This window comes from Cryptomeria japonica, chromosome 4, assembly GCF_030272615.1.
Source record: "Cryptomeria japonica chromosome 4, Sugi_1.0, whole genome shotgun sequence".
Classification (NCBI taxonomy): Eukaryota; Viridiplantae; Streptophyta; class Pinopsida; order Cupressales; family Cupressaceae; genus Cryptomeria; species Cryptomeria japonica.
In genome coordinates, this window is record NC_081408.1 from 621,783,728 (window position 1) to 621,800,402 (window position 16,675).

The following is a 16,675-nucleotide window of genomic DNA, read 5'->3' on the forward strand; positions in this document are numbered from 1 at the left end:
GATTTTGTTCAATTGAGGATAAGATGCTCAGTATTTTATTGTGTTGTAAGGTGTCACAAAACCCACATCAACAAACCCCCCGATATGCACAATCACATGCTGAAGCATAATCATTTGAATCCTCTAAACCTAATGGTAGTCACAATATCTGAAGTTAGGTCCCCAAACCTGAGAACCATATATTCTTGTTGCCATCCTTGTTCATGGATCAGAAACAGTTAAAGATTGCATAAGATAATAGTTGAAGAATGGTTGCCTTAGAGACGAGGATCTGTTTTTATGGTTTTAACTAAATCCATGGAGGCATGGTTGCCTTAGAGACGAGGATCTGTAGTGATCTGTTTTTATGGTTTTAACTAAATCCAAACTGTTTGGATGCACTTTTTAAGTTTATTATGGTTGATTCAACTTCCTTGTGATTGTTGTCTTATAGTAAAAAGATAGATTGTTGTATAGCTTCCATGGAGGCATGTTTTGTTAATTAGATGTGTATTTATATCCGTCTGTGAGCATCATCTATATTGATTATGAATGGTTTTGCCTGTAGATAGACATACTATGTGAATAAAGTTTGAATTGGCTATACAATTGTAGATATTTTAAACATGTATGCAGGATCCGTGTTCTTAATATATTTCTATCGCATGTTATATATATGAGTATTTTCTGGTGAATCTCTGCATAGGGCATGCGTGCTTTACGGCGACGGACAGGAAAAAGCAGCTTTGTCGAGCATAGAACATTTCTTCATCTTTATCATAGCTTTCACCGTTTATGGATTTTCTTGCTAATGATGTTTCAGGTTTGCAATTTTAATTTTTTCTGAAGTACATTTTTCACAACTGCTTTTGACATTAACACTTGCATATTTTGGAGACATTTTTGATTCTTTTAATTGTGGTTTTGTCCTGAGTTGTTTCCTAGGAACTTTATTGTAATGAAGTTCTCCTATTGAAATTTCAGGGTTTGACGCTCATTGCATTCAATGATGGCAAGATTAATGTGAATACCATCAAGGAAGTTCTTAGTGTTGGTCCCACATATTTTATCATGAAGTTTATAGAAAGTAAGCGTAATCTATGATCCTTCAATCAAGTTTTAAGCTTGACTTTGTGTAAATTAATGTAGATGGTTGGATAGCTGGTTGGTGCTTACGATTTTTGTATTGATTTTTTTTTCCCGAATTAGTGCAAATGACAGATTGTTGAAACAGGTATACTTGATATTATGATGATGTATGGAGCTTATTCAATGGCTCAAGGATTTGCTATTACACGGATAATAATACGTTTTGTCTTGTTTGGAGGATCATCTGTATTGATTAGCTATCTCTACATGTGAGTGTTTGTTCTTTAATTATCTAGGTATTGGAATCTATAATTGATTGCAATCTTTTTATTGCTTGAATAGATGCTGGGGTTTCTTTGGACATGAAATATTGTCTGATAATTTGAAATATATTGAAATGGCTTAATTACTATATGCTGGAGTTTCTTTGGAGGTGATATCTTGTCTGATCATTTGAAATGGCAGAAAGATGCTTGACGAGCGTAACAAACGAAATTCAGACTCATTCTATTTTAGGATCTATGCCTTGGTTTTGGGTGTATATTTTGCCGTTCAAGTTTTCTTTGGCATTCTTCTTCGGATACCTTCATGGCGAAGGCTAAGCAATAAAGTCGATCAGTGGTCTCTTATTCGATTTTTTAAGTGGATGTATCAGGTTTGTTTGTGAACATGACGCCAGAACATTGTATTAGTTTCTTTTCATCTGATAACTGTTTTGAGAGCTACTATCTCATATAGCACCTATGTAAATAATTCAATAGTATTGAACTAAAGTCAAAACATAGTCATTTCATGTGCAAATAATGGTTTTCTTGCTCTAGGATTGGTATCATGTGAAAACAATTTCAAAATATTTTATTCATTTATTGTTGGTTTGAAATCTGCTTTGAGAAACTTTTCTTAGAGAAGCACATATGTAAATAAAATATTAGCACTATGCTGAAGTAAAAACCTACAGTTAGTCTTGTATAACTTTTGGTTTTCTTGTTTCTAGGAACGATATTATGTTGGACGTGGCCTATATGAAAGGACCACTGACTACTATAGGTAAGAAATGAATCAATTTCAAAGTTTAAATAGTTCTGGTTAATTTTTTTTTGGAATCTCATATCAAATGACATCTTGTTTCGGTTTTGTTTTTATGATAGTTGATTTTCTATTAAGCCAAGATTTTGTGTGTTTGAGAGTCATGCTGATTTTATCGATAATGTTTTATAGAATTCAATATACCATGATGGGTGCAGATTATTTGCATATTTCTATTTCTACTTAATATAATACAGCATTGGATATTCTACCTATGTTTATAGATTTAGTTTGTTAGAAACTGTATTTTTGAATCAAGGTTGCCTGAATTAGGAACCTTGTAAATTCGAGGTGGAGAAGTAACAAAATCTATACACTTCATGATACACGCTGTTTATTTAGAAAGAAAATGGAATTCAAATGCAGTTATGAATAGTGCGACTGAGACTTAGGACCATAAACCATCAATACGCCCTAATTGTTCTCCTATTTTTAAGCAACATTTCATGTGTTTAGTGACCTGAAGTAGCCTGGTACTTTATTTCCCATTAACTAAAATATTAGAATTTGCAAAAAGCATTTATAAAAGATTACCCAAGTTTGATGTTAAATAAGAAAATTTAATCAATTTTAACATAAAATCAAATTGGGCTAGTGGTACTCAAATTAAAGTAAGGGACAGTGGCTGATGATGATTGCTGAATGTAAATCAAGTTTTGATAATAGAATTTGCTCCAGTGCAGTTGTGGATGATAGTGTTAGATGCTTGTAATTAATGTAGAAGTGGTTTTAATGCTTGTAATAAAAACATGCTTAGGGGAAGACTGTCTTCTTGTTATTTAAATAGTGCTGATGTAACCTGTAGTATCCTTTGTAGAAAATTATGTTCATTCATGTTCTGTTCATTAAGAAATAGTTTAGGTCATATACATAATTCCTTACTTATCTATGTCGTTTTGGGTGACATCAGATATGATCACTCGATTTTTTTAAATGGGTGTACACTTGTTCTAGATATCTGTGAGAAATTTGTTTGCAAATCATTAACATAGAACCTTTGCCGTAGCAAATATGTTTGTAACTTTGGAGACAGAATTTGTCTGTGAGAGAGAGGAAGAGAGCAAGAGAATTGAAATGAAATTATATTAAAGTTCATGTATGGTCAGAATGGTTTAATAGGACTGAAACTAAGATGATTGCTACCTAAAAAGCTATATGAGCGCTCAACATTAGCTATGGGTATGGTGGAACAAACCTCAAGGATCCAAAGCATTGAGAGTTAAAGTCAAAATGAAAGAATGGGCAACAGTCTAGGGTGATTAAATAGAATCGTCGACCACTGTACGGTTTCCAGTTTAGAGTGTGATAATAATTCCCAGCACAGTGGCCTTTGTGGGTAGGATCTGGTAGAGTATTCTTGGAGATAAGAGAGTGTTTTGCATTGGTCTAACACTTAAGCTGGTGATGTGTGCTAGAAAATAACATAAAAAATGGTGATATGTGCTGAATTATGAAGTGTGTAACAAGTGGGAAGGGTTTCAATTGTATTTCATGTTATTTGTAAAGGTGGGAAGTTTATTTGCTCGTTGATGATGTTTGGTCTCTGTTGATGTCATTTGGGGCTGCAAAATTTGGGAAGTGTTTTGTGCCATTTTTTAAGATTGGGTAGGACAATTGTGAAAATGGCTTATTATGCTTGGTACAGACTTGTGAATTCCTCGTTGAGGAGCACCTAAATGTTTACAACTTCCTAGAGAAGCAGAGCCATACGGCTTTGCTTGTAATACTCAGAAAGCAGCAAGTTATCTAGCCTTCTTGAAAAATGTGATGATCAAGATCAGCCAAATATCTTCAACAAAGATAACGACTTGTCCTTTTCCCTAGTGTTTCAGACTTTGATGATTGGGCTTGTGCACTTTCGTTTTTGTTGAACCTATGGCAAGTGTAAGCCTTAACCTCGCACCCCGATCACCGAAGGCCTCTTAGCCTTGTCTTTTTTCTCTTAGTGTTTTGGGCTTTGAGGATTGGGAATATCCCTTGTAAAGTTTGTTAAATATGTGGACAAGGTATAGTGCAGCCCTGACCCTTGAACTTGGAAAGCCTCGTCGTCATCATTAATACCTTCTTAGTGTTTTAGGCTTTGTGGATTGAGCCTTTGCTCTCCAAAGTTCCCACATTGTGAAAAATGTATCATATTCTCGACCCTAGACCCACAAAACTATTTTCTCCATTGCCAAGTTCGCTTAGTGTATTGGGCATCAAAGGTTTGAGTATCATATTTGAAAAGTGGGACCCACCCTCGATCCCTGATCTGTGAAAGCTAGTTTTTGGGCTTGCAGCCTTGACAAATTTTGGCCATCGGGCATCAAGCATTCTAATGTTCATTTTGAACTTGGAAGGTCGGAGCCTTGATCCCTGATCCCTAATGAGTGTCTATTGGGCATCAGACATCGGGCCTTTGTAGCTCCTTGTTCGGTGCTAGGTATGTTGAACCCTTGAACCCCAAACCACGATCTAATCATTGGTCTTTAGATTTGAGACCTTCACCGTTTTGCCTGCATCAGTATTATAGTGGGTAAGAGTTAAAGTTGATCATTGCCCCTATACTTCAGGGGTAAGTTTTCCTTGACTTAAAGGATTGCCCTTGGGTATTGTTGAGTGGATTGGAGGTGCTAGCGTACTTATCCTACTCCTTGTCTCAAGAATGTTAGTGTCTTCTTTGAGTTGAGTTGTGTTGGCTCCTAGTTAATTATTGTTGGTGTAACTATGTCATTAGTGTTTTTAAGTATTTCTTGGTATGGATTGGAGATTGAGGACTCCCTCATCCTATCCTTGTCTCAAGGTTGTTAATGTCTTCTTTGAATTGACATTTGTTGGCTCCTAGTTAACCATTGTTGGTGCCTGGTGGAACTATGTCATTAGTGTTTCTAAGTATTGATATGGAATACACAATGCATGATTGTGAGTTGCACCTAACCATCCGTTTGATGGTGTTATTTCTCTCTTGTAGGTTTGTCATGGTGGATTTGTTCTTTGACTGTTTAGTCTTTTGTCGGTACCTCCTTGCTTGTGTAATTGTGAGGTCATTCTTGTTGTCATTTCATTCGTGGCATTGTGTTCTGTTGTGACCTTTTCACACATCGCCCCATTGCTAACGGGGACCCCCTCTTTTCCGGCTTGCTGCATTGTTAGGTTAGGGGTTTGGCTACTTAGTGGGCAATTTTGTGTTTCGCTTGCTCGAGTCTCGGAGTTTTGATCATGCCTAGTGCCGTTTAGGGTTTTGAGGTTATAAGATCAAGTTACAAACGATGGAATTTTAATGATCCTAATTTTGGTCAAAGTGATGACCTTCTTGAGCGTTAATGTGTTTTAAACATGCACATTGGTGATTTTAAAGTGCCAAGGTATTTTCAGATCTTTTGGAGTTGTTTTCTCGCTCCTAGTGAATTATTCAAGTTGATTTCACACTTTATCCCGACAAATTTCCTTGTGTTTCGCTCATTTTTCTTTTGAAAATTTGCCTAAGTCCAGTTGAGTTTTATCAAGTTTTAAAGTTTTCTAGCAATTTTGAGTGGTTAAAATGTCAAATTCCTAAGGGAAATCCATATTCTAATGGTTAAATGGTCAAAATTCCATGCTAGAGGTGCTTTTCCCCTCATATTCCTGACTACCCATGGTTTTCCCCACTCAAAATCTGGACTACCCATGGGTTTCCCTTGAAATCCATACTGGCTATGATTTTCCACCACTATTTATCCATGCCTGGGTCGTTCTTCCCTTGGAAGCATCAAATTTGACTAAGTGTCAGGATTTTGTCTTGATTGCCTTCCTTTTTCCACTGGGAGTGTAGACAAGAGTGCAGATGAAGTTGAGGAGGATTTGATGCCTGGATTGATTTTCCACCAAGTATTTGTGACAAGTTAATGCGGATTTTTGTGCAGACTCTCAATCCATACCCAAGTCGATTTTCCACTAAGAGCAATATGATGAGTTTTGAGTCCGGATTTTCATCTAGACTGAGGTCGAAATTCCACCAGGGAGTGTTTTTTGCAAATGAAGTGAATTTTTGTATGGATTCTTTATCCATGCCCATATCGATTTTCCCTTGGCCTATTTTATGTGCATTTTGATGAATTTTAGCATGGATTTTTATCCATACTGATATTGATTTTCCCTTGTGGGGAATATTTTGGTGTTTTAAATGATTTTTAATGGGATTTTTTAATCCTTACCTATATCGATTTTCACCCAGAGGCTCAATTTTGACTTAAATTGAAAAATTTAATTAATGAGCCCCATTTTAATTTTTTTAAAATGATGATTGGCGATTCTTTAAAATTTAAAAAACAAAATTAAATAACTTGCAATGAGCATTTAATGTTTTTACCCTTCTAGAAGCAAGTTAGTTTTACCAAACAAGTATATAAGCAAGTGTTTTATCCCACATTGTTTGTGTGGTGAAAGTGAAAGGCAAAAAGAAGTATAAGAGAGGAGTCTCCAGCAATATTTTATTATTAAGTTTGCCAGGTGTCTCCATGTTTGGCGATTTTTCTCTCGTATTGGTGAATTTTTGAAGTGAAGTGTTTGATTGAAGGCCTCCATTTTTTCCAGCTTGGCGATCCTCTCCATTGCTGCCATTGAGGTTTATTGCCTCCATTATTTCCAGATTTTCGATTTTTAGTGAAGTTAGCCATTTTAGGTGAAAATCACGATTTTGTTGTAAGGTGGCAATTTTTGGTGTTTCATGAGCTTTGGCGATTTTTCCACCGTTATTGCTTCTTTTTCCAGATTTGAGTTGCAGATTGTTGGCAGATTGGAGGTGCATTGAAGACATTTTTCAGAATTTTCAAGGACGGCGACATAGCTGGAAATGACGACTTTGATTTGGCAAGTGTTTTGTGCCATTGTTTTGGTGAATTCCCTTCACACTTGGTGGCTGCCATCATTCCTAGCTTGCTGATATGTTGCAGATCTGAGCTTGTCCTCCATTGTTGCAGCTTGTTTGACCTTTGTAGCTGGCTGGAAAATCAATTTTCAGACTTATATCTTGTTCCCAGCTATTTTGTGCCTTAAGCGATTTTATCCAATGAGCTGATTGGAGACATTTTCAATCAATTTTCAGAGTTATCTTCTGTTGTTGCAGACTTGAAACTCCATTGTAGGGGTGCTGTCCTCAGAATTTTTTTTTTCCAGCCACCTACCCTGTGATTTCACTGGGGAAGCATTTTTGCTTTCATTCCGGAGTTTATTTCTGAGCATTTTATCATTCCTAAGGGTGTTGGTAAGTCTGAAAACTTCATTTCCAGATTTGTCTTCAGACTAAGTTTTCATTTCCAGCCCTACATACATGCTCAGATTTTCTTATGTTTGCTATGGAAGGTTGATTCTCATCAATTTATGCATAATCTAGGTGATTACAACACGTTTTAAAAGTCTAATTTTCAGGTTGTCTTCAGATTTTGTTCACTTCCATTGTTGATTGCGGAAGGTGTCCTCAGACAGACTTTATGTGAAAACACAACCTTTCACACCTTTCCTTAGTCATCGTTGATCCGATATACTCCTTTGCACTTTAGTTTGCATAGTTTCTAAGTATAAGGAGGTATTAATAAATTTTATAGAGGGTTTCCATGCCCTAATGTTGTCACATTTTGAATTTAATTGTCAAGATCTACCAAGAGTGTAGACTATTTTCCTCACTTTATGCTCTAATTGGCTTAAAATTTTTAGAAAGTCAGGAATTTTATTTTATTTTTCTAAGTTCTAACTTCAAGCTTCGTACAAGTGCGATGTCAAAGTCCGGATTTAAGGAAAGGAAAGAACTACATAATATATTGGAGACTGGATTTTATCGAAAGGCCAAGATTTCATCCAGATGGAACGAGATCACAGATACAAACATGCATTTCCTAGACCTGAACCAAATGCGATAGTGGATGTTCAAAGTTGGAAATCAGATTCCTTCCCCAACATATGTGAACATTATGAAGAGTGGTATTTTTCATGCTGCTGGATTTCCACAGTCCATACAGTGCAATGAGCTTATCCTGGAGTGTGTGTGGTGTTATGATCCTCTCACGCGAATGATCAAAACTCCTAAGGGCGTTGTTATTGCCTACCTTGCTGAGGATGCTATTGTTGAGGTGTTCGGGATTCCACGCGGAACAAATATGAAGGATGTAACCAAGGATAAATATAAAGAGCGATACACAAAGAAGATGGATGCATGTAAGAATATAATAAACAAAGAGTGGATGATTGAGCCTAGGCTTCATCATTCCAAGGCTCCCAAGACACTCATGTGCATAGACTTCAAAGAGGAGCATAGTGGCTTAGTATTCCTACTCAACAGAGTGATGGGGATGCCGCAAGGTGCAATATTCGATGGATGGATGTTCTATTTCATCCAGGATTGTCTTAGAGGGCCATTGGTAAATTGGTCTAAGATTATAAGTGACAATCTGGACTTTCAACGAAGGAATGTAGAGCGGTCCAAGTCATTTGCCATGACTTCCTACCGAGTATACTTGCTTGCACGATTCGTTTCATACAGAGGATTGATATGCAAAGGTGAAGTCGGGAATGGGCAAGGACAATTCAGGAGTCATGAATTCTACCCCCAGCTAAACATGTATAGAATGGAAGACTATAAGAGAGTAAATGACGTATTCACAATGTACATCACGTGGATGCTGCAAGGTGGAATCCACAGCAGATTGTCCAAGGAGGGAACAGAGCTAATAGAGAAATATGGATTGTGGTATATTCAGTTTTCCACTTTCACGTACCTTAGGATTCATGGGTTTCAATCCGAACCCTATAGGCTTCCTAAGTATCCGTCTGACATAATGATCTTGTTGGAAGTGGTGAGACAACTTCTAAAGTTTGATGCCATCCAAAGAGAGAATGATAGGACAGGCATGATATTCCCTATTTCAGTTGGGAAGACATAAGAGGTTTGCCAGTCTGCCTTAGCTGCCAGCATTGCAAGTGAGGAGCTTGCATTCTATCGATTTGGAACCTTCAAGAAAAGAGAGATTTGATCTCGATAAGAAAGTTGGAAGGATCAGGGGAGAGAAGTTCATCCACAAAGTAGACATAGAAGATTATTGGGCCAACCTGATGGACGAACAGACAATGAAGAGACAAATGTGGTCCAGAATGTCAGTGGATTTCATGAGGAAGTGTGGACTTTTCCTCATTCCTGATCAGGTGTTAGATGACAGGGATCATACGCACCCACAGTATGAGAATGAAATGAAGAAGGCAATTTGATTGCCAAATTGGTCAGAGTCAGAAGAGATTGATTTAAATGTATTGATGAGAGAGGTCTTGAGTTTCTCCCGTGCATGGGTAGATATACAGATGAATAAGTTAGTTGATATGGGTGTTCCCTTCACTTATGAAAAGATGAAGCCGAAAGAGTCTACTTCCGAAGATGATCAAAGGACTATTAGTGATGTCAGGATTCATGCAGATGAATAGAGTCAAGCTCCAAAGAGAAGGAAAAACACACCAAAAGGAGTCAAGGCTAGAGGAAAGAAGATTGAGGAGGTGAAGAAGAAGAAACAAAAGACTATCAATCCTCCACCTATCATTCCTTCACCACCTCTCAGTGTCTCATCAATTAAGGTGATTGAAATAACAAAGCAGAATAAGGAAACCCATCAATGTTCCAACACCTGATCCTACCAGAGAATATTCAGGAGTTACATGCCAAAGCGACATCTACACCTCCAAATGAGAATGATGATCAGCCGGGATCCCCTACTGTCCTTTTGGAAGTTAGTTTGGGAAATGAGATATACGATTTGACCAGGAATAATCTTGATGATGATGATGTTATCTCTGCATTGAGAGGACTTGATCGAGAAATGTGTCTCGATGATGGTATGGAGGTGACCGCTATTCCTGATTGGTTGATGAGAATTATGGAGAAAAGTAAGAAAATGATAGAGGTACAACCTATTGATAACATTGATGACCACCTAGCTACGAGTGCTAACGAGAAGGAACCCAAGAGAGCAGAGATTTTGTTGCACATAGCTAAAGATGAGACAGGAATGTGGATTGCGCAGGTTGCTGTTCCGATTGCAGGCGTGACAACAAACATTGCTACTCCTATTGATTTACAGATTACTTCAGTTGCCCTTGGTCGTACATCAAGAGAGCAAGAGTTTCAGGAGGGTGGTGATAACCTCAAGGCGATCGACGCAAGGTTAGACAAAGAAATTGCAGAGAAGGAAAGGTACAAAGAAGAGAATATCAGACTTAGAGAGTATATTGCAGGAATAAGGCGTGAGAATCTCACCCTTATTTCCCCTATTGCAGTTGACCATTCAAGGTAGCGAGAGATACACTCTCGGAGGTGGAAAAGTGGATTGAGAGTGGAAGAAAGTAGGCAGATGATTTCCTTACTTAGTTTCTCTAGGCATATGATGGGATGACAGGGCTTGTATTTAGAATCCAGTATTTGGAGGGAGTTTGGGAAGAATTCCGACCTATTCAGGAGAAGACTATTCCACGCCTCCAGACTTTGAAGAAGATTCCTAATTCCATCGTGGTCAGCGAGAACATTGTGCACAGTGGAGACAGATACATTTTCCATGGCTGGTATTGTTCATTGGCTGCGAAGAGATCAATTTATGAGAACGCCCAGTCGAGTTGTATGGAGATGGAGGGATTGATTCAAGACATTCAGATGAAGATCCTTGCCTTAGTTGAGGAGTTATTGGGTGTTGATGTTAGTGATGCTAGTGGTTTACACTTGGCCGAATTAAGAGGCAAGATGAAATTTATGTATTTTTGCTAGTTAGACTGTTTGAAGAAGAGTCAGGTAGACGACTTGGTCCCTTTGTTGATTCATGTTCATAGTTCGCAGAAGCTCATGCCAGATTGGGAGAACACTTTGGACGCTTGCTCGGATTCACTGGACGTGATTGATTTTCAACAGGATACCTTGCCTAGCATTTCCATGGAGGAGTTAGATTCAGTATTGGCTAGACTCTTGAAGTATGCTAGGAGAGAGAGAGAGAGATGCAGGGAGGAATCTTCTAGAAGATTCTCTATTTGATGACTAGGTATCTTTTTATTGGACCATATGTTGGTGGCTCCATTTTTGATGTAAACCCTAATTAGGGCAATTCTAGGGTTTTATTGGCATGATCTTGGTCGTTGATCTTGTATCAATCTTGGCCATCCATTTTGTAAGAGACTCTATATATACCTCCTTGTCTCTCATTTGTAAGAGTGTTTTTGTAGCATTGTTGGTATATGCTGCAGCTATTTGAATCATAATCATTGTTCAATTGTTGGTGATTTTGCTCTTCAAGTGTTGCCTTTGCATTCATGGTTCTCAATTCCTCCAAGTTAGATTAGAATTTATTTTCATGTATGTTAGATTGAGTGAAAGATTTGTTGAATATATTTGTGTGGAATCCTTAATCCATACCACTAGCCTCTTACCGCTGGTAAGTGCGCCTTGTGTGGTCAACTGAAAATTTGAGTAAGCTTAACTTCAACTATTATGCGTCCCTTGACAATCATCATCTTGGATGGTGTCAACGTTTGATGGTAATAGTCTGAAAATCCATAAGTATACCTTAGACGATTGCACTAAGCTTGTGTCAATACTTGTTTGTGAGAGCTTGCCTAGTTTGATTCCACTAGATCCGTTCATCATTTCCTACATTCCTAGGCCTAGAATAGATTTCCTGAACCCTATTCCTTTTGCCCATTTTTTAGTAAGAATTAAGTCTGGAGCTTCATTGATAAATCCTAAGTTGTCAGTACACCTATTCCGCATCTTCATGATCGAAGAAGATAATCCAAACATTTGCGTAAGTCCCCAAGTGAACACAACAATTCACATCGACCAGTGAGTTACCCACTCGTCAAGACCTGACATGTAGCATTCTTGGAATCATTTTAGTTGATCTTATCCTTAGCATCTGAGGTGATTTTGTTCAAGAGAGGGTAAATTACCTTGGTATTTTATTTTGTAATGTTATGTGCATAAAACACACATTAACATGTTCCACATGACACTTTTGTGATCCTTGTCGTGCAAGTGTGACATGTTATGTGGTGTCTTTGGTGTTTCAAAAAACCGTTATTTGGTCAAGTTTTGCCTTGGTCCTTCAGAGGGGGCGTTGCATTAATATCTAAAGATGTCACTTTCAATTGCAACCTTCTTGGCTGCCAAATCTTTGCAAATGATGAGACCATGTATAACTACCAAAAATTCGGCCTCATTGTTTGTTCCTCTATGGCGCAGTTTTGAAGAGCTACAAATGATCAATCCATTCCAATCTCTGATGATACATGTACCAGAGGTGCTTGGGTTGCATCTCAAGACTCTATCAAAATTCAACTTGAGCCAACCATGTTGAGGAGACCGCACAACTTGATCCCCAACCCCAACTAAATGGGAAGTTGGACCCCCAACCCCAATCCACAAAGGGATCCTGAACCCCTGCCAATTGAACCTCATTTTAGAATCCCAATCCATGAATGAAGTATTCTTTGTAGTAAGTTGAGAAATTCTGTTGTTCAAAACTTCCATAATTACTGCATTTATTTTATTCTGCAAAGATGGAAGGCCGTTTTCCTTTTCTTGGAATATCTTTTTATTTTGTCCTTCCACAATTCCCATAAAAGAATGAAAGAGCTAGTAATCCAAAGACTTGCAAAGGAGACAGACCTTTTGATGATTGGCCACAATTGAAACAAACATAGGATGTCACCTAGGAGGGCGCTAGATAATCCAAAGAGAAACGAGAATCGCTCGGACTCGCCCAAACTCGACGAGTCCGGGTCAGAGTCATGCCTCCCGAGTTTGCAGAGCTCAGACTTGGACTCATACTCAGCCGAGTCCAGGAGAGGCAAAATCACCAGACTTGCCGAGTTGGCAAGTTTGGCCTAGAATCGCCAAACTCGGCGAGTCCAGTGCTTGAAACTCGGCCTTCAGTTGGGTTAAATAAAATGACAATTTCTTTTTTTTAAAAAGTTTTTTTGAAATGAATGATCTTGTCTTTGTTCACTATAACCTCCGCTTGAGAATTAGAAAAAATAGGGTTACAACATGTCAGCCAATAGAAAAATAACATGCGATGCCTTTATTAAATAATAATAGTCTTTTTGGCCTCGCGGGGCGATGCCCCTTGACCCCAACTTGGGGGCGCTGCCCCCAAACCCCTGTCAAAAAATATGGGGGAAATTGAGTCGATAGAAGTAGGGAAAATTTAACCTCAGAGTTTGACATTGATTGGATCGACCAGGTAGATATAGAGGCTGAGACTGTAGCCATGGCAGTGGAGGAGCCGGAGGGTGCAAGGTGCTCTGAGCCATAGGCTTGTAGTTGTATTTACCTTTGGTATTTGTATGGAACATTTGATGATGATCATATGATATGGATTTTTTATTCCATGAGTTTTGTAATATTGTATACATTTGACAATATTTATATATCTATGTTTGTTATTTCCTTCAGCGACAATTTGCGTTAATGCTTATGTGATTGATGTATACTTATGCATGCAATCAAATAAGATGAGTTTGATGATGTTATTGTGTCTTTAAGGTGTATTCAATAAAGGGTGCATGAAACAAGTTTTAAATCTCTAAAAATCTCTAAATTTCTTGAGTTTTTCACTTTCTCGAGTCCAGCTGAGTCTGAAGCCGAGTCTGACTCCGAGTCCCGAGTCAGAGTCCGGGTTGGCCTTGCCGAGTCCGAGCCGAGTCCGAGTCCCGTTTCTTTGATCCAAACACAACATAGAGCCAACGCCAACATTCCTAGGAGAAAGGACACCTCAAATGCACATGATCCACATATTCTTCTTGAGCTTTGCAAAGAACACACTTGGATGGACCTTGAAAGCCAATTGCTTTCATTGTTGATTTGCATATAGATTGCAATAAATTATGACAAAAGCCAAAAGATTCCACCTTTCAACTTCAAAATGACAAAAAATTGGAAAATATGCTTCTACTCCTAATTAGCATCAGCTAAATTTGCATGAAAATCAAAGATGAGTCCAATTCATTGCAACTATGAGGGATTGCTTCATAATGTAATCTCAAACAGTCACTTTTTAGTGTCCTCATGAAGTTGTGTGGTATCTTTGAGACCAACATCCCATTGTGCAGTTTGAATTTGACAACAGTCAAGACTTTGTCAATCTTGGTGTCTCAAGGAACTATGTGCAACCACCGATTTCTCCATTCATCGAGAGATAATCCTATTCCTCTTGATTGCCTATATGAAGTTGCAAGTGGGGTTGAGGGGTAGTGCCCTGCGTAACGACTCAAAGTTAGTGCCTTTGAGATCACACAATCCTACAGGTGTATGGCATTCCAAATAATTTTTTCACTTTGAAATTAGTGATGTAGCTTTGGCATTTGTTTTCCTTATTTTCAATGCCTACAATTGTTCTCCTTCTTTGCCATATTCTTCAAAATATAGAAAATGGCAAGGAGTTTGTTTTTTGTTTTTAGTTGTTAGTGTGCCTTTTATAGGTTTAGCATTGGTGTAAAGGGGTGTGGTAGTTGTTGATGGTGTTTTTATGCACTATGCAACACAAAATAAAATTTTATGAGATTTGCCAAAACCCCTTGGTTAGATCAAATTTAGAATATATGTTGGATCTTTGAATGGTTTGCCAAATATGGTCTTTGGAATGCAAGGGATGTTGATTATCTAACAAGCAAACGTTAAGGGGCTTATAATTCACAACGAATTTTTTTTCTGGTAATTCATTACCATTTTTATCCTTTTTTGAATATACATTGCATGACAACAAAAAGTTGTTGATGATTCAGAAATTATACCTTTTTGTAGGAGATCTGTAATCCCATTTTTACAGAGCTCAGTTTCTGCTTTGCTTAACAAGAAGTAGTTGGCATGCCCCTTTGGTACAATGTCTTTTCCATTTGAATCTTTTTTAAGGGGAAGCCGACACTGAAGACTTTGACAGAGCTTTTGTCAGATCCTTTGTCATTAGATTCTGCTTGAATTGCTTTTGTAGATGATTGAAGTTTTCTCGTAGTGAGTCTACTTGTTTTGTCTGCCAATTTTTGTTGAATGAATTTTTTGAAGATGGTAAGAGTGTTTTCGTTGTGAATGCTTGCTCCTTTTGAAGTCGTGGGAAATGAATTCCTCTTATGATGGATAATTGGAAGTCATTGTAATAGGTTCCCAACTTTGCATTGTCTGCCTTCCAATGATACCGTCATAGTCATCAATTTCAAACTGAACAAACTTTATAGTTTGTTTGTATCCATCTGGAAATTCAATTGGTGTGAAGCAGACCAAGTGAGATGTATGGTCTCCTTTACCAAAAGAAATTTTGGTGTCACCTTCTGTCCATTGATCCCTTGGAAAACAATTATATCTAGCAATGTTTATATCAGATCCAGTGTCAGAGAGAAAGTTCAGAGAATACTTTTTTATTTTCTCAAAGTGAATGTCCAGAGTTATTCCTGGGCAGCTGGTTTTCCTAACCATTTTGCATTTGCCGCCTTCTTTTTCAGCTTCCTCTATTGCTATCATGGTTTGCATGATTGGAGAATATGGCTTTTCTTGACAGAAGAGATCCCCTTCTTGATCAGTTGCAGCACTGGTGAATTGAATTCCTTTGGATGATTCGGGTCCATCAAGTTCTTCGTTCAGATCCTACAAACATTTCTAATTCTTTTGTCTACTTTTCTCCTTATGCATTTGGTCATGCATTTCTTCTTCCTGCAATTCTTCTAATTCTGTTCTTGCTTGTCCAATGACTTTATCCAAGAAGTCTAGGCGATGATGTCGCCATGTGTGTCAGGCTGAAGATCCTATGGAGGTGCTTCCTCCTTCTTTCTTTCCTCTTAAGGCTTTTAGTGGTTTAGTCAGGGGTGTTTGGGCTATTGGAATAACAGGTGTTACTTCCGATGGTTCCTCTTATCTGTTGTTTTAATGCATACAATGCATTGAGTTGTTGCTTTTGTTTTTGCCAGGTTCCTTCAGTTCCCAACATCTGTTGATTTGCTTGTTCTAGCTTTCTGATTTGTTGGAGGACCTCATTGAGTAGTTCCGAGGTGTCCTTGTAATAGGTCGTATTACTTCTGATCATACGACAAATGTATGATACTTCAGAGCCTGAATAATCAGAACTATCAGAGCTGATCTCTGAAATTTCTTCTGATATTTCCATTTTAGCATCCTCAAACTCTTCTACTTCTGACGAGGGAATATCATTGTTATGACTGGGATAGTCATTAATGAAGTCATATTCATCCTTATTTTCTATCCCTAGATCCTTGACTGCTCCGACTTTGGCCTTACCCTTCTCTTTTTGTCTATCAGGATGTTTATTTGCAAAGTGCTCGCCTTTGCAAATGAAACAAGTGGGTTTCCATCTGCTAGATCTACGATGCTGACCCTTATTCCTAAAAAATCCTTTGCCATACTTCCTTCAAGTCTTGCCATTGAAAAAATGTTTTTTGGGTGTTTGGAAATTACATTCAAAATACATGTTTTTTTCCTTTTCTTTTCTTTGAATATGAATCAGATTTCCTTTTAGTATAGAAGTCATTGCAGCCATAA

At 37.9% G+C, this 16,675-nt stretch overlaps 1 protein-coding gene across 1 annotated transcript in view; it reads left to right on the forward strand.

The window, feature by feature from the left end:
* LOC131079072 (callose synthase 10) overlaps positions 1 to 16,675 on the forward strand; it is a 184,562-nt gene that overhangs the window by 58,902 nt on the left and 108,985 nt on the right. The window contains exons 14-18 of the mRNA XM_058016962.2: positions 686 to 802; positions 964 to 1,066; positions 1,214 to 1,337; positions 1,534 to 1,723; positions 2,063 to 2,115. Coding sequence (XP_057872945.2) covers positions 686 to 802; positions 964 to 1,066; positions 1,214 to 1,337; positions 1,534 to 1,723; positions 2,063 to 2,115 — 587 coding nt within the window. The remainder of the gene's footprint in view (positions 1 to 685; positions 803 to 963; positions 1,067 to 1,213; positions 1,338 to 1,533; positions 1,724 to 2,062; positions 2,116 to 16,675) is intronic.